Source organism: Lepisma saccharinum, chromosome 11 (assembly GCF_977018435.1).
Source record: "Lepisma saccharinum chromosome 11, izLepSacc3.1, whole genome shotgun sequence".
Classification (NCBI taxonomy): Eukaryota; Metazoa; Arthropoda; class Insecta; order Zygentoma; family Lepismatidae; genus Lepisma; species Lepisma saccharinum.
Window position 1 is genome coordinate 75,687,977 of NC_139239.1, and position 27,413 is coordinate 75,715,389.

The 27,413-nt window shown below is 38.6% G+C and overlaps 1 protein-coding gene across 1 annotated transcript in view; it reads left to right on the forward strand.

The window, feature by feature from the left end:
- Positions 1-12,378: 12,378 nt before the first annotated feature.
- LOC145995321 (uncharacterized) overlaps positions 12,379-27,413 on the forward strand; it is a 60,058-nt gene continuing 45,023 nt past the window's right edge. The window contains exon 1 of the mRNA XM_083131930.1: positions 12,379-12,511. Coding sequence (XP_082988056.1) covers positions 12,488-12,511 — 24 coding nt within the window. The 5' untranslated portion in view covers positions 12,379-12,487. The remainder of the gene's footprint in view (positions 12,512-27,413) is intronic.

The following is a 27,413-nucleotide window of genomic DNA, read 5'->3' on the forward strand; positions in this document are numbered from 1 at the left end:
ATGTTGAGGTTTTTTAGAAAATCCGACTTGACATTTTGGGCAGTAATAATGTTTCACAAGAAGTGTGGGGACAGAGTTGACTATATCAAAATGTTGATCGTGATACAGTAAATTAATCTGTTTAGGGGCGAACGGTGTTGACCGAATAACTTCATACTCCCTTTCCCCCTCTTTCATTGAAAACACTACAATTTGGTACTCTGGTCCCAAATGATTCTGAAATTTAACAATGTCCTCTACAGTGCACCCATTGGTTGGATCAACGCGTGCTTCATGGCATAAGCGCATAGCCGCTTCTTTCAGCTTATTATCAGATCTTCGAAACGATTGGATTTTGTTTGTGTTCTTGTCCATTTTGGCTTGGGCAAATGCAATAGCGCGTGGCAAACACAAATTGTCATCGTTAGTCAGAACAGTGATAGACCGCTGTCTCTGGTTAGCATTGTTTATTGATAGTAAAGGGGCGTATTTTCTGTAAAGGGGGTACTTGTTCTTCCCTCTACCGCGCTTGGGTTCGACAATATGCGCCATGCATTTCAAAGAGTTATCTACAAAAAAAGATTCATTGCTGTTCAGCACTTTGGTCACATAGTGTTGAATAATCTTGGGATTTAATGCCGAAAGGCGGCGCCAAGGGATATAAATATCCTTATTGGTTTCATTGCCGAAAATAATCAAACCAACCTGACTGTCCAGTGCCACATCAAAAAAAATCTTTCTCATCAAAAATTGGAACATAGACCCAACCAAATATTCAGGGTCGCCCACAACCTGATTAGGTATTTCGATGGATACCTCCCGTCCTAGCATTCCAAATCGTCTAAAATATCTTTCTCTTTCATCCACAATAGAAAACTGACTTGCCCCCACCCCTAACTTACACATTGCTGTTTGCACTGTCTCACAGAAAAAAGTCGGATCACAAGAAGGGATATCGTCGTGGAAAATAACTCTGTCACACATATCATAGTATGCATTAACGAGTTCTAGTGGGGAAGTATACTTTCCAGAATGAAAATTACATATAATTTCGTTCGAAGTACTCACCGCAGTGTGGTTAGCCTCGTTTGTGGAGCTTGTAGACGCCATTTTCAGTAACAGTTCCTTCCAGTCACACGTACAGAGTCAATAGAATCACCTGTAAAAAAATAGAAAAATAGTTGTAGTACTAGTTCATATTACACAAATTTGTTTGTTGCTTCGGTTCATTATTTGAATTACATATTATTTAAAACACCATACATATATGTAACAATTCACTTACCTTAATTATAGCTTCTTTTGAGTTCTTTGTCTTCAAATCTCAGACAATAATCACAAGTTGATATCTTTTCTGACACAATGGTTCAGAAATTCTTCTCAAACTAACATCTTCTCGCTTTTACGCGTTTTTTTATACTTCATAAACAAAACTGACGCCTTCTCTGATTGGTTGAAATAAAACCGACGCGTTTTCTGATTGGTTGAAATAAAATCGACGCTTTCTTTGTTCTTGCGTTCTAGTTCACCTTGAACTCCTTCCCATCATCCTTTGTTCTAGTGTTCTCGGTAACCTTGGCATACTTTGACAGAAACATGTCGTAGCATGCAAGCGACGCGCAGTTTCAAAAAATTTGATCCTTGCTGCGCATTTCCAGACATCCTTTGTTGTCTGGTTCAATCCCTCCCCTGCCCTACAGTATTGCATACCTTTCCCCTGTTCTTGCGTTCTAGTTGACCTTGGGAAAGCCGGTTCTGAAAACCTACCGACGCCTTCTCTGATTGCTCAATTGGGTTCCTTCTTTGTTCTGCCGTTCTGACGTCATTTGACCTTGAACGCACACTCCCCAAATTCCTTTCCCCTCTACCTGCGCTGAATATTAATTCATTCTCTCTGTCTGGCATCAGAGCGGAGTCGAGATTCGGAGACAGTATTCTGTCTAGCGTCTGAGACCACCGTGTTTCATAACTTAATGAAATTATTGCATAGTACTAATTAATAATATTACATATCGCGGGTTCGAGTACCGGGACCGTCTTCTTTCGTAATTGGACCTGTACCTACAGCCATTACCACCGTTCATAGCGGTTCATAAACCATAGAAAACTTATTTTCAATATTATAAACATTAATATTATCGATTTATACATTACATACTTTGCAGTAATGTATATAAAACCATATGCATAGCGTTTAGTACCTCTAATTACCTTTTATATACATATTTTTCATAAAATAAATAATTATATATTCATAAAAAGTTATAAACATGCAAATACATAAATGTAAAGTACTCTAAGTACTTGCAAATGAATTCTAAGTACGCGCAAATTAGTTATAAATACGTGCAAATTAATTAACACCCGTGCAAATGAATTGCGAATATTAAATAGCGACAGCCACTATCGCGTTCCTCAACTACTTATATAGTGGAAAAAATCAAATTGCATAGAAATTACACACACACAAAATGTTCATAAATGTTACAAACAAATACATCAAAATACACGACATCTATAACAAGAGACGTCTGTCAAAAGGTACAATTTTCTTAAACTCGTCAATAACTTGATTTATATCAATAGACGAAGCTTTTTCCTGTTCCACAAATAGCAAGAGCAGGGCATCCAATCTATTCTGCTTCTGACTTGCTCTTAATTTAGTTTTAACTTGGGTAAGCTTGGAGAAAGCTCTCTCTCACACGTGCAGCTTGTGACAGGTATAGAAGAAAGGCGCTGCAGTACAGAGTAGAATGCAGTAAATATCTTCTATCTCCAATGACATCAAAAAATCGAAAATCTATAGACAACTCGTTTCATCAGCGATAATGCACACGTTTGTACCAAGTAATGACATCTTCAACTTCTTACAAACTGCCGCTTATTTTCTCTCTTATTGAAATATCTGTCTTTAATTCTCTTTGATAAAGCAGCCTATTAGGGTGTGCCTAGGCACACCCGGCACACCCCGTAGCTACGCCTATGATATCTACGTACTCTCGAATTTGAAATCTGGCTCAAGTTTAGATTCATTATACACACACACCTTTTTTTTTACATGGATACATGTCCATGTAGAGTTAGAAGAAGTAAATTGCAATTCCTAAAACTTACAATCAATTCTGATTCCTGAAAATAGATGTGCCTCTTGATTTTTGCTTTAGGTCTCGTAATTAAAGTAAGTTACTTTCAATAATATTCTCAGTGTGTTTCATTTTCCATGTGGTCGTAAATCACTTCTCATAGGTTTGAATTAGTCGGTTAGGTCATTCAAGTTTGGTGTTCTTAGCATCCAGGTATTTCGAATAGTATATGCTTGTTTTGTTATATTTGTTGCATTAGTAATTGAACACACCTCTTCTCTCTTCGTCCGCACATGTGTGTATAAAGTTTAATATTAAAGTCCAATCTTACAAGCTGCAGCTGTATTTATGGGAAAATAATGGGAGGGGTTCAGCTTTCAATAGTTCGAGGATAGTAAAATTAAAATACCTGTGTTATAACTAATAACTATTGATCATGAATGTTATTCACTAATGGGAAAAATAATTACATTATTATTGGCAGTTTTCAATGAATATTTCTAAACATCTCACTGTAGCTACATTGAGATTTTTATTTACAAAATTTTCAAATTATATATCAAAATATCTATGTGCGTTTTCAATAGTTTTTCGAAAATTTTGCTATTTTACAGTTTATTTTGAACGTAATGAATACTGTTATAGTTATTCTGAAGATATGAATAAAATAAAATTATTGTACACCATTCATTATAAGTTATATTTCCAAAATGATTTCAGATGTTACATTCATTTGATCAACTGTTGATGCGATTATTCGATTAACGCAAAATGTTTATTAAAGCAATGGGAGATATTTGAACCCCTTGTATACAGTCATGTTACAAGCTCCTTGCTCATCATCCTGTAGGTAAACTTTTACAAAATTATCGTGCATATGGAATTCGGGCCGTACAGCAATTAGCAATTCCATACGAACTATGATAATTCCTTACGAATTTAGAGTAAGTTTCAAATGTAGAATAAAATTGTATCTATGTCGTTTTCTTTTCAAATCGTAACTTCAAAAATGAAGGTAGATTATGTATTTTCTAATGTTAGGTTTTATAAATTTAAAATGTTCTTCAAACTCGCTCCTGTCTGGAACTTCTGTTTATACAGCCAACAGCGAAATAATAATAGTAAGTAAACTGTTTATCGCTATTTTAATTATATATTCATTCCACATCTTGAATGGAATTCTGTTGATTCGAAGCAGGTGGTCTCTACTTATTGACATATTGATTTCAATTCATTATCGTCGTGGTGTGAAAAACACACGGAATAAAAATAGTGATTGAATTTGCCTACTGTTACTTTTGTCGTCGGGTGTACGATATATGTTTCGAGCTGTTTTGAAACAAGATTTGAGCACGTAAAATGTAAATTGTCAATCTGCCGCGCCTGTTAATAAACGACGTAAGCGCAGCTGTCCTTTTTGGGTAGCGACGATCGTGACCAGCGACACCTGATGGCTCTGAAATAGGTGAAGGGTTAGTAGATAGAAAATGAGGTAATAGAGAAAATTAGATCAATAGTTACACATACGTATTAGAAAATGGGGTTTCTAACAAAAAAACACTAAAACCATTTTCTAATAAGTAAGTACTATGCATAACTACATCTGTATTGATCTAATTTTCTCTATTACCCATCTTCCTACTAGCCCTTCACCTAATTCAGAATCACCATTCACCGCTGATCGTGACCCGACTCCCCAACAGGTGCCATTTCCAATAAAAAGGTATCAGCAAATCACATTTTAAAGTTTAGAGCCAATCAGAAGAAGCCTCCCGCGTACTACTGGAAGTAGTTTGGCACTTTACCGACGGTGGCAGGACTGTGCACGTGATACGCTTTGATATATAGCGGCCCTTACACGATCAATAATATTGACAATATCAGTATTGACAATACAGCCATCAATCCACCTGCCAACCAGTCTCAATACTGCCCTACCTTACACGATCAATGTTATTGACAATACTTTTGTCAATAAATTTACACAGTACCTCACTTTCTGCCTAACGAGCAGGGTGAATCTGTGTGTTTGTGTGGTTTTATTCGGTTATTTCTCGGTTTTGTCCTTCCAAAACATGGATAATCGTACAAATGGGTGCATAGCCATTATTTTAGCGCTTGGAACTACACTTCGAGTGCAACGCAAACGCTGGATGAAGGAATGGTTGAAGAAGAGAGAGAGGATTATTCGCAATTACTACTGTTGAAGGAAATCAGCCTCAGCGATATTGAAGATTTCAAGAACTACTTTCGAATGGAGAAAAGTACAGCAAATCCGGGGTCTCTACGTAGCTCCAATTGACAATGGCGTGAAATCAAATGTGGAACATGACCAGCATTGGACAGGACTCCCAACTCCTACAGTAGTAATCCTAGACAACAGTGGGAGCTGGAAAAATGTTCCTACCTGTAGCATGATTCGGAGATATCCTAGCAGTGTCCACAAATACGTACACCCCCCCCCCCTCCAAGAGATGGCAAGCGTCCGTACACAAAACAGCATATCATCGCGCTCCCTGAGATTGCTACCAGGAGGACACGGACCTACAGTGGCTCCGGAAAGTATTCGTCTGAGCACAATCAGACTGTCAAACCATGTATAGCACTTTGCAAAAGAAGAAAAGCATGAGAAAACTGTAATACAGACACACGTCCACATTCGTTCTGCGAAAATCAAGAGAAAAAGCAAAGATATTTCCTGCTGTGTTCGAACACAACACAAATATAGAAACTCTTGTCATATTAAGCACCAAACTAGTATTCGTCTGCTACATAGTTGCATGAAATCAAACCCCCTAGGTACTCGCTGTTGAGATGCAAGGTGAATCTCGTGTAGTGCAAGTACGAGCTTTCTTCCGTTGCAACAGGGAATGTGCGTGCTGGAGGCCAGGGTTGGACCTGTGTGGAAAAATGGGGCGCAAATCGAAGGAAACTACCGGAGAGGAAAGGCGTATTGGGGTGAGTAGTTCGTAGTGGTAACTCTTTCACAGACATAAGCAAAACACTCAGTAGGCTAATCACCACAATTAAAAGTATTGTGTATAGGTTTAAGAACACAAGAAGATACAAAAATGCCCCAAGAAATGGCCGACCTCTAAATCTAACACAGAAAGAAAAAATGTGATAGTGCGGAAGGTTGTAAAAAATCCGAAAGTGAGTGCCCCAAAGTTGGCTGCTGAGGTAGCAAATGAAACTGGAAAAACGGTCTTAGCAGAAACAGTAAGAAGTGTTCTCCACCAAGCTGGGTATCGGGGAAGAACTGCCCGTAGAAAACCGTACATAAACAAACGTAACAAGCAGAAAAGGACTGACTACGCCAAAGCACACAAAAATGACACAAATGACTACTGGAAGAAAGTCATATTCACAGATGAGAGTAAATTTAATCTTTTCAAGTCAGATGGACGGGTCATGGTGTGGCGGAAGAAGAACACAGAACTGGCTGAGAAGAATCTAACACCGACTGTGAAACGTGGTGGAGGTTCAATACTTGTATGGGGGTGCATGAGTGCCAGTGGTGTTGGGGATCTGTGCTTTGTGGAAGGCATCATGGATTATAAAGCATACATCAACATCCTGAAGTCCCACCTTCCCAAAAGTGTGCATGATATGGGTCTATCCGATGGATACATCTTCACCCAAGATAATGACCCTAAGCATACGGCTCACAACACCAAGTTGTGGTTACTCTATAATACACCGCACTGGATGGAAACACCTCCACAGTCTCCAGATGTTAATCCCATAGAGCATGTGTGGAATATGCTGGAAGAAAGTATACGCAAACACAACATTTCTGATAAAAATTATCTGAAGAAGCCCTAATGACTGAATGGCATAATATTTCACAGGAAACGACAAGTAATTTGGTTCGATCAATGCCACGAAGGATGGATGCCATCCTTAAAAGAAAAATTAGTTGGTCTCACCAAGTATTAACCATTTGTAAAGATGACACACTTTTATTTTTATATATTGCAGACGAATATTTATTTGGCGTCGGATGATGCGTGTTAATGCATTTTTTGTTGTAATTCACTTTATATGACAAATACGACATTTCCTTTTGCATATATTTTTTGTGTGCAAACGAATAAGTAATAGAGTGCAATTTGTGTTCTTTTTTATTGTAAATTAATGCCAGTCTGTACATCCAATAACCCATTCTTCTATACAGACGAATACTTTCTGGAGCCACTGTACATGTACCATCGCAACTCAAAGCAAATGGTGAAGGAGACACGTAGTTACATGTACATACAATAAATACAATGTCAACTGAAGGCTAATGGGGTGGGGGGAGGTTACAAGATGTTACAACACATACACCACTAAAAGTCAAATTGAGCTTACCTACTATTTACAGAAGATGTTCGAAATGAGCCCAATTCACTTCTTGGCAGTACAACAGACGAGTATGAAATGCACGTCGCACTTTGCTGAACGTGTCTGCTGAAATGTCTCTACAGGCTGCTATCATTCGTTGTTGCAGATCAGCAAGACTACTAGGTTCTGTTTTGTACACAACAGATTTAAGGTGTCCCCAAAGGAAAAATCGTTCGGAGGCAAATCAGGCGATCTCGCAGGCCATTCGATGGTAGTACCACGACGGCCTATCCACCTATTGGGATAATGTTCGTTCAAGTACTCACGTGTCCTGTAGTGTGCAGGACATCCATCTTGCTGAAAAACGATATTGTTCGCATCAAATTCAGGCACGCCGTTGACATCGACTGAGTTTTCTACAAGGTCCGTTACCAAGGGATCCACTGTGTCACGTAGAATTTGCAGGTACAGATTACCGTTTAAATTGCCATTAAGAAATAGGGGTCCGATTATGTGGTTTCCTAAAATACCTACCCACACATTAACCTTCTCAGGTCTTTGCGTATGGCCTTCCCTCACAACATGGCAATTAACATATGCCCATACTCGAACATTGTGTTTATTAACACAGGCATTTAGGAAAAAAGAACTTTCGTCACTGAAACAGATTTGTAAGAAGTTCTCGTTGTTAGCAATCCTGTCGCACATAATTTGGCAAAACTCAATTCGTGTATCGAAATCATCATCTCCTAGTTCTTGCTTTATCTGCATTTTGTAAGGATGAAATTTGTGTAATTTTAACACCTAGAACTCCGTGGAATGTTACTTGCTTCTTCTATTTGTCTGAGAGACGTTTCAGGGTTTACAGTCACGCGTCCTATAACTGTTACCTCATCGATGTGAGGTCGTCCTGGACGTCGTCTGTCATTGACGCTTTGAGTTTCACAGAATGTTTTCACAAGGTCTGAAAGAACGTATTCCATGATGTTCAGGGGGAAACGTTTTGAGGCCAACCATTCCCTACCCGGGTCCCCCACAAGGGGTAGGCTGGGGATACAATTCGTTAAAACGTCTAGCAGTGGCACGGTAGTTTCTGCGACATTCACCGAAAAGAAAGATAATTTCCACTTTGTCTGCGCCAGAACGCGCCCTTCCGGCACCATTCATTTTTCTCGTCGTTGCAAACACTTTAATCACCAATACACACACACAAACAGAACCACGGTAACGGAAGATACAGGAAACACGTTAGTAGAACACAGTGTGAACGCCACTACAACTCTTCTACGTCCAGTATTTCAAAGTTACATCGAACTTTTGCGGTCCTGTCTGTTTGCTTACGAGAGCACAAGCAGAATGGTCCTGTTGAATCTTCATCGCGGTAGCAACACTGATTACTTGGTCTGGTTCGATACTCCGTCTGCATTCTCCTTCAAACAAGTGAATGGGGCTCATTTCGAACATCTTCTGTAAATAGTAGGTAAGCTCAATTTGACTTTTAGTGGTGTACGTGTTGTAACATCTTGTAACCTCCCCCCCACCCATTTGCCTTCAGTTGACATTGTACATGTAACTACGTGTCTCCTTCACCATTTGCTTTGAGTTGCGATTGTGCATGTCTGTCCGTGTCCTTCTGGGGCGCGTCAAGTATCTGAGCGCTCAGCGAGTAACGATCGCTCAGCTACTTGACGGCCAAATAGGCGTTGCTCCGTGAACCTTGCTCGCCACAGGTTTGAGTCACAAAATATATGGCGTTTTTGTGCTTCGATCTCGTGAGGCAAAGGGAAGAAGAGGAAAACTGTGTGAAGATGGCGGGGTGGCGAGCCACGAGGAGTGGCGTGGCAACCTATGAGGAAATATTTATGATGAGCGGCTTGCGATATAGCGTAATTAGAGAGGAAGTTGAAGTAACAGAAGGTGATGTAATATTCCAGTTTTTGTAATTGTATTAAAATGAAAGTGTTGTTTATTCCAAATAATAAATAAGTAATTAAATATACAACCTTAGTTTCGAAAAGTTGTGCAAGGTGTGAAAATGAAAATTTCGACAGTTTTGCTCACATCAACTATTCTATTTCCATAATTAACAGCTTTTCAAACACCGAAATCTTGTCCACTCGACGCAGCCACATTCATCACAGATTATTCAAAGGCACTGATATTTTGATCAAGAGCAAACAGCGTCAAGTAAATGATCTGCCTGCTCAACGAGCAAAAATCTTGCTCAGCGAGCGTCGCTCAGATACTTGACGGGCCCCTGGTAGCAATCTCAGGGGGCGCGATGATATGCGGTTTTGTGTACGGACGCTTGCCATCTCTTGGGCGGAGGGGTACTTATTTATAGACACTGCTAGGATATCTCCGAATCATGCTACAGTGTAGGAACATTTTTCCAGTTCCTACTGTTGTTTAGGATCACTACTGTAGGAGTTGGAGTCCTGTCCAATGCTGGTCATGTTCCACATTTGATTCCACGCCATTGTCAATTGGAGCTACGTAGAGACCCCGGATTTGCTGTATTATTGATTTTGATTTTTGATTTGATTTAGTTTATTTTACTTCGCGTTTTGTGCCTCTTGGCTAATTTGCGAAGATGGGGATGAGTGATGAAATGATGAAATTGATGAATGGACATTCACAAACAACCAAGCCCGACCGGGATTCGAACCCGGGACCCTTGGCGTCGCAGCGCGATGTGCTAACCACTCGGCCACAGGGTCGGGCTTGCTGTATTATTGTTGTTATGATAAGACCTTTCAAACGACATATTCTTCGACCCCCCTTGCTATTTGAAAAAAAAATAGTCGACCCCAGCCTACCCCCTTGTGGGGGGCCCGGGTAGGGAATGGTTGGCGTCAAAACGTTTCCCCCTGAACATCATGGAATACGTGTTTCGCCATTTCTTCCTATTTACAGCCGTTCTCACAATACCCAGGGCGGGGTGAGACTTTATGGACACCCTGTATATTATATGAAGCCCATAATTCTTGTAAATTGGAGCATAGCATGAAGAAGTAAGTGAATATCCTCTACTGTGACTAGAAAGTAAAATTGTGTTAAATCGTGACTCTTGCACTTTGAACTGCAGAATTTCAGACAACATATGAGCAAGAATACGGACATATAAAGAACAATCAACATTTTTTCGTGTTAAATAAAGGAATATATTAGTTACAAGGTCGGCATCTATGTAATTAATATTACCATTCAGCTTTGTTCACAAATTCATAAAAGTCGTATACTTCGCACTGGTTGAAGACAGACTATTTTTTACTAACATATAATTAAATGTTGTTCTACATACAAACGCATAAATTTACTTGTAACTGATCAGGATACAACTATGTTTAATTTGCGACAACAATTATTATTCTTACTCTGAAATAAATAGATTTACAGGAGCTCTTTATCGTACAAATCGCTCATTTAAATACATGTATTTCACCAAAACGCACGACTAATCCTTTGACGACATCAGTCCTTTTAGCATCACAGGTTGCGGCCCGTATACGGAGTATACACGAAGTGTACGCATCTCGGAGGGCCCGATCCGAAGCACTATGAGCCTTCACCGCTATCTAACCAGGGACACCTTGATTACAATGCAACGACGCTAACACTGCGCCATCGGGAAGGCTGTTACCAGAATATAAGCATACATGTAAAAGAAGGGAGGAAAGAGGTTATGAATAATAATTAAAATAAATGATACAGTGTGCAGTAGTTTAAGTGGTGACTCCCAAAAAGAAATATCTGGGGATACTACGTCATCATTGAAAATCTTGAAGGGGAGCAAGGGCAGAGTAACACCTTGTATGTCTTCCTTCTCCTCTTACCTCTGGGAAGTGAAAATTTCTCGTTGCATATTCTGCTTTGTTAAATATAATAATTATTAAAAAAATATCATCATTACCAACCAATTGTACCACTCTCACTGGCATGAGTGTCTCGAATGACACATTCAAGGATGGCGCCTGATAGGCCCACCTAGTGCATTTTGCCTCCTATTTATATTTCATTTGTGTTTTCATGAACAAAGTTAGTACAAAAATATTGGAAATTTCCTAGGGAATAATGTAATTTATTTCCAATTTCTAAATAAAATTTTCACAGTTGAAAAATAATAAAATAGATCCCCTCTCCCTTCGGAATTTTTTTTAAAAAAGCTTTTAATGGCACCCTAGGCTTCAGCCCCCCCCCCCCCCCAAGCCTACCGGTCGCTGCGAGCCTACAAAATGACAAACCAGCTTCTGACAAAATCTGCAACAGCATTCGTATAAATCTATCCCTTATAAACACATAGGATGCAAGAGAAAAATTAATGGAAATAGGCTTGGACAATTTGCCGAGCCATACTTGTGCATCCCACCGTATATATAAAATTGATACGACTGTCACAGAAAGGGTTGCACTGAGAGTATAGTGATCCAAGAAATTTTTACCCACATCTATTTCTTTCGAGACCAAATATGTAGAAATATTAAGAAGCCAATAACTTGAACAAAACACCTCGACGTTTACTCTTTTCTATCCCGTACTGACAACCCAACCCGTAAACAAAAGAATGAACTTCCAAATAAAATAAACTGTAATATTATTGCCTAATCGCAATCCTAATAAAGTAGCAATAACTGCCCTAACCCTTAAATATAGCTAACTAACTAACTCTCTAGCCTTCTTAAACCCGAAGGTTCATGGCTGCAGCACCACAGGCCTTCCATCTGTCCCTATCCTGAGCAAGTCTTTTCCATCTCTACCGATTTCATTTAGGTCCATCTCGAAATTATCCCTCCATCTTCGTCTTGGTCTTCCAAGAGTGATAATAATAACAAATACTAGCTCTAGCTACGGCTCTGGGACCATTCACCCAAATTCAAATGGTAACATTCCCTATGTTTGTTAAAAATAATTGTTACAGTGGAATTGCGAGTTGTACTATAGTAGCGTTGCATCTTCACGCGTTGGCAACAGTGAATGCAATTCAAAGTTAGAGTAATCTGTGGTTGGAAGCAGACAGGAGCGATTGACATTGCTGAAAATTCGACATATATTTTAGCAATTATTTGTGATTGAAATTTGAATTTGCACTTGAAGCTAAAATGGATCCATGTTCAGGCTCCCAGGTGAGTAATCCGTCTTTGATTTTTGTGGAAAAAATATATATTTTTTCCATTTTTTACTCTTTCTTGGAGATGTACATAACGTACACTTACACTAATATGAAATATGTCCTCCTTTGGCTGTTATTAGCTGCTTGATGCGGTTTGGCATTGATTAAACCTAATTTGAACACATAACTTTGATATCACTGTCATGAAACCACACATGAATCACATTGGTAATAACCTTTTGCTTCGTTGAACAGTCCATTTTTGCAACACGTTTCTTCACAATACCCCATAAGTTTTCTATGGGGTTCATATCCGGTGAATTCCCTGGGCAATCTAGAATCGTTAAATTGTTGTCAGAAGCAAATTTACGTACAGACTTTGATGTGTGACAAGGAGCAAGGTCATGCTGAAAAATTTCTTGTCCGTCGTTAGTGGGATTTTGAATGAGTGGGACAATTCTACCACACTTTCCTTTTCGCTTTGGAGAAAAACTATATACCAGTTGCCCTGTAGTTTCTGATAATTTTTGACACCGCTGATTTCCCAACACCAGCCTCTTCAGCGATTTGCGAACTGCATCAATGTTCGGGAAGCGTATAAGTTTTTGACCTAAATCGGTAACAATTTATTTCTCTGCTCAGTTCCTTGTTTTTTCTCCAAAGGCAGATAAGCAGTGAATCGCTTTATACAAAGGTGAAGCAAATTTCGTTGAACACCGCTACTTTAGAACGTGGTGAATCCCATTCATAATTAATCACCCTGGATGCAGTTGTCACAAGTTTTGTTGTATGAAATGTGTGGCAATGCCTTAAAAGTAGGGGGGGGGGAATTCTCAGAAGTTTTAAAGATAAAGTGTCTAATTTTGTAGCTACACCTAATTCCGCTTATGCGTTGAACGAGAGAAAGGGTTAAGTCAGAAACGTATGAAAATTTAGTTTTATGTTGGAATGCATGTGCCTGCCAACATCTTTTCATGTTCTATTGATATTTTCACAAACATTAGCGTCGTGTTTGGCTCCAAACAGTGTACTGGCCAAGATCAGTATGTGGAGAGCAGGGTGGATAAAAAAATCATAATTTTTATTTCAAAAATAATTTTTGATGATTTGTTTTATTTAAATCGATATTTTTTTTAAAGAAAAAGAAGGTTAAAATTGCTGGTTTGGTTTTTGGTTTTGCCCTTTCTCTCGTTCAACGCCTCACTTGATTCATTGTATCCGAAGTTTACATAAATACCTTCCCTTTACCTGAATAAAGGTTAGTAGTGACTAAGAAATAAAATACCTATTGCAGAAGTAGTTTGATTGACACATTCAATGATTGAAATAAAATATCCACAATACAGTACAGCATAAAACAAAATATCAGTTTTGGTACACTCTTAATTTACTGTACCTTGAAAAAATCGGTTGTCTGTGGCTGATTAAGGCAATGAACAAATGAACAAGTCCATAGTGTTTCTTCTACGACGCCAGGGGTCCTGGTTTCGAATCGCGGCCTGGGCATGGGTGTTTGTGAGTGTCCATTCATCAATTTCATCATATCATCACTCATTCCCATGTTTGCAAATTAGACAAAAGTGGCACAAAAAGCTAAGTAAAATAAACCAAATCAATCAATCAATCACAGAGTTTCTAGGCTTCTTTTATATTTTACAACCAAGACCCCTTCCCATTTAAATTTTTGTATATTGTCAGGTATCAATTGAGGACTAAAAGTGGTAAACGTTGTAAGTGCCAAAAGCGAAAGTGTTGAAAAATCGCATCGTTCAGCACATCAGTTCACACTAGTGCCTTTTTACACGCCCTTTGAACTACTTAGAGGGCTACCAGCCACTTTTCACGTTTGCCACATTATCAAGCATGGCACATTTCACAGTTGAACATGGAAAACGTGTTTGAATTCTTGTGGCACTTACAGCGTTTACCAATTTTAGTCTTCAATTGATAAAATAGTCCCGTCTTGCCACCGTTGAAAATGTCATTAATATAAATCTTCGAGTAATTATAGGCTATACTATAAGACAGTTTGTAATATTAATAATTTTGCAAGGACATTTCTCTTCTTTGGGTTCACTGAAACAGAAATCGAGGATTCACTACACATGAAACTTATAATGTATTTGAGTCGGGACGAGGTGACTCAGGTTCATTACATCCGAGTTCACTATAATGATGTCATTATACGTATAAGTCGTTATTGCTATTCAAAATAATTGTCTAAAAAGTAAAAACTGTGGAGGCTACGGTGGGCCAGACACTTCTCTGGGGAGACCCCCTTGTCCCCTTTTTAGCATAGCCACTATGGAACCTACTTTGGTTTTCTCGCCTGGATATTTTGGTGATTCCTAGGCTTTCTGTTCTAGACCTGTTTCATTTACCACTTTCTCAACTGTTGTTCAGTTATGATTGTGTATGCAGCGGGTATAGGTATTTGCAAACATGGGAACATCTAAGTAAAAATGTTATGCTATCAGCACGAAATGACACTGCTGAAAATTAAGAATTAAATGAAAAGCAGTCAACTCTGGATGTAGTGAACTCGATTGTATGAACTTTCGGCTATTGTGAACCTAGTCTTTAGTGAACTCTGAACTTCGGTTTTAGTGAACCCAAAAAGATATGAAATGCCCATGAAAAATTACAGTACAGTACTAAAAACAAACCTTCTTAATTTAACTTGAAGACTTTTGTTTTGGTTTTGGTAATATGCAGAACGACTGAAATGAAGGCTAACGTAGAAGATGTTTATGGCTTTTTCATGAATCAACCATATACGAGGGCTGGGACATAAGTCATGGCATCTATTTTTCTTTCTCGAGAATACAGGACTGGCACAAAACTTCGGAATATAAAAATAGAAGAGGACACTTTATGGAATTGAACAATGTATGAACAAAGCAGTTCATGTGTACCAAGGGTTGCTAGGGAAGTGCAAAGGAAATTTAGAGAAGTGTTTCGTTCTACATACGTGTATTAGTTACAAGGCTACATTGTCAGTACAAGAACAAAAGAGGCGCAAACAAAGCGCTACAAAGTAGTCCCCCAGAGCGCCCACAAACCGCTATAGTGTAGGAGGCCTTAGAAAGAGCGTTTCGCGGGCTAACAGCAGACGTCGCTCGCACACTACTGCCGATACTCTCGTGTCGTCTGTTCCTCAGCCGAACAAACAGGGCGAGGTAGCAAGAGGCAGAGGTCACTTACCCTTCCAGAAGGGTGCAGCGAGCTAGCTGTGGCAACCGGGCTCGCTCATTCGCGGACCTAATTGGTTCTCGCAGACACACCCCCATATTGTCGTCTGCTGTAAGCCCGCGAAGCGATCTTTCTAAGGCCTCCCGCACTATACCAACGATGTGGAAGACGGTTTCCGAATGAGAGGAAATTAATTGATATCGCTGTAAAACTTTAATGTTCCGACTCACACCTCGACGCCTCCCACATGTGGGAAACCATCTCCATACATAATTGGAAACGTGTTGTGTGCACTCTGGGGGACTACTTTGAAGGTTCATAGGAGCTTTGTTTGCACCTCTTATGTATTTGTACTGACAATGTAGCCTTGTGATTTATTCACGTATGTAGAACGAAACTTGTACCTCCACCGGGTATCGAACCCCTTTAGGCGACGACGCAACCACTGCGCCATCGGGGAGGCCATTTCAAGTATAGTCCATGATTGTATCTAGTATATGAACGAGATTTGTCCCTCCTCTCAAACAATTCGTGGCTTGTCCCCACCGAACGAAGTGTGTCACTTATAAATTAAGTTTCCGAAAGCAGGCATTATGCATGAACAGAACAAAAAATACTCCTGAGAAATTACACAAATTATAAGCCAGTTTGTGACCGGGAGTTATTGACGGTCCCCCCCCCCCCAACCTATCCGCTTTAGGTTCCGGGTTCGAGTCCTTCAATCTTCGGAACCCAAGAAATGCCCGACACCAAAGTTTAACTATCTATCTCAACCTAACTGAACTAACCTATCCACGCGCCAATGCTTCGTGCGGCTATCAGCTTCGCGGAACATTCCTTAAGGTGTATTGACGTTTTTTTGATCAAAGAAATTGAATCTTCTCTATTTGCGTTTCAAATTTTCGAGTCGAAATTTCCCACCGGTTCCGGGCTCCGCCCCTGGGATAATTGACCTACCGCCCCCAACCGCTATCGCGGCCCCACCTGTTTCTATAGACTCCCTGTTAAGGGCATGTTAGAAATTGGCCGGAGTCACCTGCCCCCAAATGAGCCCCAAACTTTTAAATTTGAAGAAATCGGTTTCCAGGATACGGAAAACTTACCTGAATTTCACACAAAACACCTTCCCGGTGTTACACAATACCGTTCTAACTCTCGTCGCAAACGCAGACAGTTCAAAACACTACATATCAACAAAATATAATCACGACGCGTCATGATAGTCACGACGGTATACGAAGGTGATGGTGTACGAAGGTGTACGAACGTGATGGTGTAGGAAGATGTACGCGCCAAACGCTATCTCCGTCGGAGAATTAATTTTCAACAAACAACATGAATTTCAGCTATGTAACATTCCCACATCACACAAAACACCTTCCCGATGTTCGACAATGCCACAGGAACTAATTACGGTAAGTAGTTTCTTCTGTAAAAATAAATAAATGTGTCCGAAGGATAGTAAATTAGTACCAAAGCATAATCAGTGTCTTTTAAGGCTTGAACTAGTTGCAAGCGGTAGGGTTTCATTTGTAAACGTTTCCGCAGAACCCGCTGGACAGTTTTCTGTGGAAGTTGAAGTTCTCTCGCTGCCCGGTAGGTGGACTTCTGTGGACTCTGCACGAAACATGTGCGCACTTGTTCCACTGTCTCTTCCACAGTCGATGGGCGGCCAGTCGATTTTCGTTTACAGATGCAGCCCGAATCTCTGAAATGTTCATACCACTTACGAATGGCATTCCCCGTAGGTGGTTCTCTCCGATATTTGGTACGGAAATGCCGTTGCACACTAATCACAGACTTGTTCACATGATAATCAAGCGCACAGAAAGATCTCTGGTCTCCAGTCAACGCCATTTTCCTGCTCGCACCTGACTCCTAGCGGTAGAAAGTGGAAACACTGCGTGGAAACTAAACTTTGAAAGTTAACCTTTCGAAGCACATGTCTCACAAAAACATATGTTTATTAGATTTCACAGAATAAATTTCTGTTATCGGGTCCATCATTTTGACTTACCCTGTATATATATGATTAACTAAACATATCTTCTCTCATTTACATATATATCTTTGAAGATATTTTGATGTCTATATTCTAAAGGCTTCTTCTTCTTCCAAAGCAGGGATTAATATGGGAAGGCTTCTTCGAATGCAGGAATACTTCCTCTTTTTATTCTCATAACACAGGAAACTTCATCTTATAGTACAGGAAGGCTTCTTTTCCTTCCAATACAGAAATACCTCTTCTTTTGATACAGGAAACTGCTACTTATAATAAAAGAGTTAATACAGGAAGGCTTCTTCTTCTTACAGTGCAGGAATACTTCCTCTTCTTATTATTATAATACAGGGTGGCTTCTTCTTCTTGCAATTCAGGAATACTTCCTCTTTTTATTCTTATAATGCAGGAATTAATACAGGAAGGCTGCTTCTTCTTCTTCCAATTTAGGAAAACTTTTTCTTATAATACAGTAAACTCCTTCTTGTAATACAGATATTAATACAGGAATGCTTCTTCTTCCAATGCAGGAGTACCTCCTCCTCTTATTCTTATAATACAGGAATACTTGTTAGGCTATTTACATAGATATCCTTCCTATTATTGTTGCCCCGGTTCACACCTAGGATATCTTTAGGGATAATTTCCTTGATATCCTTATATATACATATATCCTTAGACATCTCTGAAGTATCTACTGGAATCAGCTTGAATTTCCTCTCCTCCTTAGCGATGTCGTGTTTCAGTCCCAGTGGATCTGAAACCCAAACTGGTGGCTGAATTATCTCGCCGCCTTCCTTTCTGTGCTGTGCTAATAAAGCCTCATGGGTCTTGCAGCCAGCTCGCTTCCCATGCTTCTTAGGCATCTATACAGCTATCTAGTTCCCCCTCCTCTGGTCGCTGTTTCTAACCACTGTGCCACCGACTATCTGTGACAACCAAAGGGACAGTTAAGGTTTGCATCCTCTCACACACTCCCTTAACCCGGTGCCGCATAAGAATGCTCAACTCGTTGTGCTTTGGTTCAGCCTAGGACTTGGTGCCACCAGGGCAACCAAAAGCTCTGATGGAAAATCTCCTTCCAAACTAGAGAGCAACAGACGCAAATCTGAAAACGTTTCCCAACTTCTTTAATCTTCTCACCGTAACATATGTGATTGTTACTGTTATCATTTATTCTTATTCCCTTTTGCATATTTCATTATTGTCATGTTATCACAAATCAAGCCTCAATTATCTATTAACAATATATACATTTGGTTTCATCTTCCCTTCGTCTTATTTAAATCATTTAAGTGATACGAATTCCAGGCTTTACATAGTGCTGTCATCTGTTAGTCATCGTTTCAATATTTATAATTTGTTTTACCCATGCAGGCAGGTGACCTAACATCCCCCTCCTTTGGACGAAAATTTTCATATCATAGAGTATTCGTAGAGAAAGGATTTTTTCCCCTGACATGATCCTCTTCCTTCTGCCTCCATGGGGATATCGATTCTCACAGTCTCTATTGATTCTAGATTCAGCCTCTTTTCCTTTATATATATGTGCCCATCGTAATTTTCCAAAAAAGGTACTCCTAATATGATATTGCACCTCAGAACTTTCACAAACAGAAATTTTGCTTCGAAATTGGCTCCTCTAATATTCATCATTACACGTAGTGTGCCCTGGATCTTATACTCATCTTTACCCATTGCCATTACTAATCTGACTCTATCTCTTTCAGAAGCGTCTAGTTTTGCTTGATTATATTTGTCTTTAATCCTCTTCCAACAGTTATAACTCATGACTTCTACAACACTCCAGGAATCAATTAAACATCTAACTGTTAAGTTCTATTACTTTCGCTTCCACGTAAAATGTTCTTCAAGGTTTCAGATTTTCTAGGCTAGGCTCTACAATTAAATATAATTTCAAAATTCCATTTTCCTTTACAGTAGATTCTCCCTTTGTGTTCTCTTCACTTCCTTTTGCCCTCACACCTGGGAGTTGCTGCAAGAGCTCTACATGTTTAACTTCCTCGCAGGTTCAACGTTTCTTAATTCTTCGTTCGCCTGCTGCCATTCGACATTTCTTCTTTCGTCCAGCATCTGGTTTCTCACTAATTCTACTGCTTCTCTCCTTTTCTTCGTTCATTTCTACATTTCTTCTTTCGTTTACCTCATTGTAACTGTTTCCTCTATATTGTCTTTCTTCTTGTTCCATCCTCTGTTCTGGATTTCCTTCCTGAATATATTGTCGGTAGTTATCTCTTCCTCTATATCCACGATTACCTCTCCAAGATCCTACATTTCTTCTATTATAATTCCTATTGACTTCCTGTCGATAATTTCTCCTCCTGCCATTTTTGTTATCTTCTGCGAACCTTCTTCCTTTTCCTTAATATGTACTTCCTTCTCTTTCTTTGTTCCATAACATTTGAGTCTTCTACAGCATATCATCTGTTCGTAGATATTCTATCAAATCATCTCCCTTTTTTATCTTCACTACTGCAACACCTCTTTGGATCCTCAGCAGTAATGTTTGTATTACTTGACTGACCAGCTCTTCCTCTTCCCATTTCTCATTTAGATTTCTAAAGCTCCTCATTGTCACCATGTATGTGCTTTTAAACTTTCGATCAGTCAACATACCTCTTCTTCAATTTCTTGCTGGAATAGTAATCCAAGAACTTCTTGCTAAAATCTTTAAATGTCCCAGACTTGTGTTGGTTCAGCTGATATCAGCCTGCAGCTGACTGCTAAAACCATCCTTTGATATGGTCAAGTATCATATGCTCTGGTATTCTCATTAACTTTACATTCATCATCAGTTCCTTCAGAAACGTATGTGGACATTTTTCGGAGATATTTCCATTAAACTTAGGCAAGTGTTGCAATTCGTTTGGTCGATGTATTCTCATTCTGTATTTTCTCATTTCTTGGTAGCTTCTATCCACTGTGTCCAGCAATCTTCCATTATCACTTCCCTCTCTGCTACTCTTCGATTTCCTTTTCTTTCTTTTTGAAAATCTTCTATGTTTTTCTTCTTCTATTGTCGATTTGTCACTACTACTTTCCTTTTTGATTTTCCTCTTCTCATATTCCTAATTTCTATCATTTCCTTCTTGATTATATCCTATCGGCTTATCTTGGATTCTCAGATCCCCTAATTTCTACTCAATTTCTTCTATTTTAGGAATTATCCTTTTCCACTGTAATTTATTCTCTTCCTTTCCTTTGTCTACCTTATTTTCAATGATTTGTATCTTCTTATCACTCCTCTCTAACTCTTCCCTAACTTCTTGAACATCTTGTATCCTCATATCTCTGAGTCCTAAGGTTTCCTTTACTACCTAAGTATTTGATCTTCTGTTATGACCTTAATTTCTTCTATTTTATTTTCTGCCTCATCTATTCTGGAGATGTTGATTTCTATTTGCGCTTTATTTTCCAGAACTTTCCTTTCCATTCTCATGGTTTTCTGCTGGGATCCTTCTCTTACTCTTGATACTTCTCTTTCAATCTTCCTATTTATCTCCTCATTTCTCTCTTCCATCAGCATTATTACATCTTCTATTTTCCGCTCAAATGCTTTCCTATTTTCTTCACAGACTTCTACCATCCCTTCTATTTTTTTCTTTAATTTCTCTGTTATTGTCTTCTAACCTTTCTTTCATTTCTCTGTTATTCTCCTTACTTTCTGCCATGCTTTCTTCCAACTTTTCTTTCATTTCTCTGTTATTATCTTAAATCTTCATCATCATTTTTTGCAATATCTCCATCATGCTATTTTCCTCTTTCTTTACTTCCTTTTCCTTTGATTTTGCTTTCCTGCATTACTTGCATTCATATCCTTCTCCTCTGTCACATATGGTTGGGTATTTCTTCTTCCAGATTCCTTCGCATAACCAATGTTTTATTTCTCCACATACTTTACATTGGATTATTTCCTCTCCATTTGCTTCTTGTTGGCAGCAAGTATACTTCTCAGATTCCATTTTAGTTTTCCTTTCAACCTTCAAATTCTTAATGTTGTTTCAAATTTTAATTTCCGTCGAGCCCCACACGTGGGTCGCCATATATTAAGGCCATGTCCTTTGTGTAACACCAGTCCGGCTTAGGCCAGGATAGAACATGAGATACCTAGGGCCATTAAAACTGAATAACAACGTTGAGGTATGAAAGGAAACAACTCATTTAACTCACAACTGAGAGTAATAATACAAGGTATATTCTTGTATCATTAAATTAAATATGTTTGATATACGTAATCTTATTTAAGCTGTATATATATGATTAACTAAACACATCTTCTCTTATTTACATATATATCTTTGAAGATATTTTGTTGTCTATATTCCAAAGGCTTCTATTTCTTATCTACAGATAGGCTTCTTCTTCTTGTCTATAGATAAGCTTCTCCTGTTGATGATACCGGAAGGCTTCTTCTTCTTCCAAAGCAGGTATTATTACGGGAAGGCTTCTTATTCTAATACAGGAATTCTTCCTCTTCTTATTCTTATAATACAGGAAACTTCTTCTTATAGTACAGGAAGGCTTCTTCTTCTTCCAATACAGGAATACTTCTTCTTCTTATGATACAGGAAACTTCTTCTTATAATACAAGAATTAATACAGGAAGGCTTCTTCTTCTTACAATGCAGGAGTACTTCCTCTTTTTATTCTTATAATACAGGAAACTTCTTCTTATAATACAGGAAGGCTTCTTCTTCTTCCAATGCAGGAATACTTCCTCTTCTTATTCTTATAATACAGGAATTAATGCAGGAAGGCTTCTTCTTCTTCCAATGCACTAATTCTTCCTCTTCTTATAATACAGGAAGGCTTCTTCTTCTTCCAATACAGGAATACTTCTTGTTATAATACATATACAGGGTGGCGACAGACCTGGAAAACCGGGAAAAGTCAGGGAATTTGAGGTGTCAAAAAAAGTCAGGGAAATGTCAGGGAATTTAGTCTTCATTTACTTCGAACACTTTTTTGACAAAAATTGTTATAACTTGGGCACTATGGGAGCAATCTACTTCGGATAACTTTTTTTTTCAGCTAAAACATCAGCGCATGCAACCGTGTACAATTTAGAACACCGGACCGAGGAAGGGGGGCTTGGGGGCCAGTAGCGTACGCAGGATTTCCTCAAGGGGGGTGTTATTTCAAAAACTTTCTACAAATTCACAGTACCATTGTTTTGTTATACTTTAATTATTAATAATAACAATAAATTAATTAATAATTCTTATAATTAATTAGTTTAATTACTACTAATGCAGCTGCTATTTATGAAAGAAATAGAACAAAATTACATTTCTTATGTTTCTTTGTTACAAATAATTGCCTAGTCAACGGTTATTTGTATATGATAAGTGAGACATTTTAAGTGTGAAGAAAATCCATAAAAACAAGCAAATATATTAAATTTATTGAAATAATCGAAATATGAAACTCATTCAAGGAGCCGCGCTGGTCTAGTCTGACAACTTCGTGGGAGATCCGGTTTCGATTCCCGGAATTGGTTGGAATTTATCCAGCCTTGTCTCCGCACCCAGCCTCATAGCAATGGGTACCTGAGAGCAACCCTGGGGGATGAAGGCTGCCGGAACATGGTGCTGATCACATCAACTGCAAAATAGTTCGAGATCGAGAATCTTTGGGGCCCATCACACCACTACGTGTGCCTTCATGGTACGGTGCTCTATGCACGGGGGAATTTACATTACCTTTACCTATGGAACTCGCCCAGGATAATGATGAAGCGCGAGAATACATGTTGCTAAATTCCACTGAGTCTATGTTTTCGTTGAAAAGTAAGTTTATAGACATTCCAACACATTTATCACTTCTAGGTGATTCACAAAACATTATTTAATGATGTGGATGTAGACTCAGCATCACTTGAGAGTTCACAACGGGATGTGAAATCAATACCGAGAAGAACGTTTGCAATATTGTCGGCACGCTGCGACGAAGCAAGGAATTTTCACAATTCTCGCGAGAGTCACTGCGCGACTTTTTGCAAAAAAAAAAAAAAAAAAAAAAAAAATATGCAAAATTGAACTTTGCGGCCGCTTAGATTGTGTTTGGAATGTTGTGTTTTTCTTCATGCTGCATGGGAATAATAATTCAAATTATTATTATTATTATTATTACTGTCGCAGATCTTTGACTGTGATAAATTAGCGATTTTTAATTTTTTTCTACAGAATTTTCCATAATGTTTCAAAAGCTCAAGGGGGGGGGTTTAAACCCGGTAACCCCCCCCCTTGCGTACGCCACTGTTGGGGGCACGTCCCCCGAATTTCAATGGAAAAAACATAATAATCTGAAGTTTGTCCCCTCTTCTCCTGCTATTTTGGGGAGAAGACGCGAACTTTAGTATTCTTTTCAAAGAATGGACATTTCTCAGGAGAATGAAACATGTATGGCACCCAAGAACATGAAACAAGTTGAATAATAAGCCAAAATGTGATTATTTTTTTTTTACGAAAAATAGGTAATTTGCATATTGATCAGAATATTGTTATAACTCGGGCACTATGGGAGCAATCTACTTCGGATAAGTTTTGTTTTGCAGCTAAAACATCATAGCATGCAACCGTGTACAATTCAGAACGCCGAACCAAGGAAAGTGGGTTTGGGGGAGTGACTACCGAATTTCAATGTAAAAAAATCATAAAAATTTGGAGTTTGCCCCCTCTTCTCCCGATATTTGGGAAGAAGGCGCAAACTTTAGTATTCTTTTCAAAGAATGGACATTTCTCAAGAGAATGAAACATGTTTCATGTTCTTGGGTGCCATACAAGTTGAATAATAAGCCAAAATGTGATTATTCTTTTCTTTTGCAAAAAATAGGTAATTTGCATTTTTGGAGGAAAATTGTTATAACTCGGGCACTATGGGGGCAATATACTTTGTATAATTTTTTTTTTTCAGCTAAAACATCATAGCATGCAACCGTGTACAATTCAGAACACCGAACCGAGGAAGTGGGGTTTGGGGGTGCCACCACCGAATTTCAATGAAAAAAAAACACATAAAAATATGGAGTTTACCTCCTCTTTTCCCGCTATTTTGGGGAGAATGCGCAAACCTTAGTATTCTCTCCAAATAATGGACGTTTCCAAAGAGATTGAAACATGTTTCATGTTCCTGGGTGCCATACAAGTTGAATAATGAGCCAAAATGTGAAACTCTGTTCCGAAATGTGGCATGGATATGTTGTGGAGAGGGGGGAAGTTGGTCATCAATATGAATTTCCCAGGCTTGCTCCAGACCTGTGTCAGAGTTTCCACCCAAACATAAGAGTATGAAGGTCCAGAAAGCACATTCATTTCGTAATCAGCACCATGATACCATACGGTATCATCGGGGGAGTAAAGGTTAAGCCTCTAAATATTATGTGGAAAATGCATTGAATTATCATTTTTTCTTGTCCGTATGGGAGTAGTAAGGGGGACAGAACTGTCAATAGGTGGAGGGGATCGGAGCGGGTGGCGCCGTCCAATAGTTGTCGGACGTCGTAGTAAAGCATTTTAATGGACAAACTGAAGGAACATGGAAACAAATATGTTCCATTGATACAAATGATTTTTGTCGAATATCGCCACCCGACAAAGTATCTCACTACAACATGCGACAGAAATTGCATGGACTGCAACATCCAACAAAAATCATATGCATAAACAAGAAGAGCTTTAGACTGCAAATATGCTGCTGGAATTTTATTACTCTTCTGGGTCAGTTCACCTTATTTAATGTAGCAGTGCTTACGAAGGTTTTCTTTCTTCATCCTGACTGGTTTCGCACAAGTTAAGATACGTTTACAATGACATTGCAATATTCTTAGATATCAAGAAGAATCCAACCAAACGGGATATACTTATATTGAATACTATCTCGAAAAAGTGAAACATAAATCTGCATTGGCGAACGTTATAAAAATTGGCAAGTGCTCCCAACCTCAAATTTACTGCAACACTAGTATTGCAATGAAATTAACGCCACTCTCTGTCCTGTCTGTTTAAACTCGTGAGAGATGGTCATTAATCTCTCACTGAGTGAAGTTAATGTCCAATATTATGAAATAAAATACTAATAATAAATACGTAAATATTTTAATATCATATTTACTCGAATCATTCAATCATAACATCAAATCACTTTCTTCAAGAATTGACTTTTCTCTGCCAACCCTACTAAATTTTCACTTTCCATCTACTGATTTATAGGAGGGGTGGCCAGAATGTAATTTCCAATTAGTAGGTACATTGATTTTTCGCAAACGTCAAAACCGTGAAAAATGGTAATTGCTGCGAAGTTATGTTTAGGAATGTGAAGTGATATCTGGACACATTTTTCACCCGTTCGAAATATCGAAATAATGCGAATTTCGCATAAAATGCGAATTGTTGGCGTTTTTAGCGATTTTTTTTAAAAGAAATGTCCTAAAACAACGAAAAATTCCATGAAATCCAACATTCTTGTCTTTTCTAGGCCATGTTTGTGTACATAGAACATGCAAGGTTTCCAACATTTTACTCAAGAGTAAACTATAGAGTTATACATACATGGAATAAATCCGACAGCCACATTAAATCATTTATTTCCCACGATTTTTTCAACTTCTATCAATGCATCACAGAGCAAAGTGGCAGGGCTCTAACAGGAGATCGAGTGCGTATCTACCGTTACACGGGAGCCACATCTTCGTATTTGTCGCACGAGATATGTTTTGAATTACCAAGCTAAGTGCACACTATCGGCATTTGTCGAGCGAGTAATAATGAAGCTCAGTCATTAGGGCATCTGACTACTATGCAAGAGACCCGGTGTCAATCCCCTGCGGGGGAGAACCGGGAAGTTTTCCACCTATTCTCCGGTGCCCACCCAGCAATATATGAAGCTCGTACCTTGAGGAAAACTTTGAGGTATATTATAACACCAAAACCTTGTTTCCATGATATAAAAACTAAATATGCTGACCAAGGCAGAAATTTATTTTATTATAAAACATAAACTAAACGTAAGGATAAAGGTAGCCAGGAGTGTGGTGCTGTGATCAAGAAAGTGTGGGGTCCTAACTCCACACCCCTATACACCTTCATGGAAAAGTGTAGGGGAGCACTTTACTTTTACTTCCTCAAAAATCTGTTCCAACATATCAAACTGTCACGAAAATACGTAGACCATGTGACCTACAATTTAAAATAATCGTTTAAAAGCACAATGGAGTATTAAGTTTTGTTATATTTGGCAGATAAATGTTCTAAAACAAAAACGCGAATTTTGGGAAACTTTACACTAACAAGTCAAAAAAAGATAATGCCAATTTTTGGTACCATAAAATATTGGTATCTGTCACGTGGGATTGATTGATTTTAATTTTTTGGGTGCGTCACCACTTATGGTCATTATGCACCCTTCATCATATACGGGGAAAATTCCATTATAAAATCCTTACCTAAAAATTAAAAAGGGGGGTATGCAAAATTACTTTCCCAAAATAACTTTCAAGATATCAAACTCTCAAGAAGAGGTGTAAGCCATGTGACTTACAATTTGAAACAGTAGTTTAAAAACACCATGAAGGTATAATATCAGATATTTGCCAGAAAATGCGCTAAAATGAAAATGTGAATTTTGGGGAAAATAACACCGTATAGTAAAAAATAAAAAGTAAGAAAATACACCAATTTGAAAAAAAAATAACAAAATATCAAGG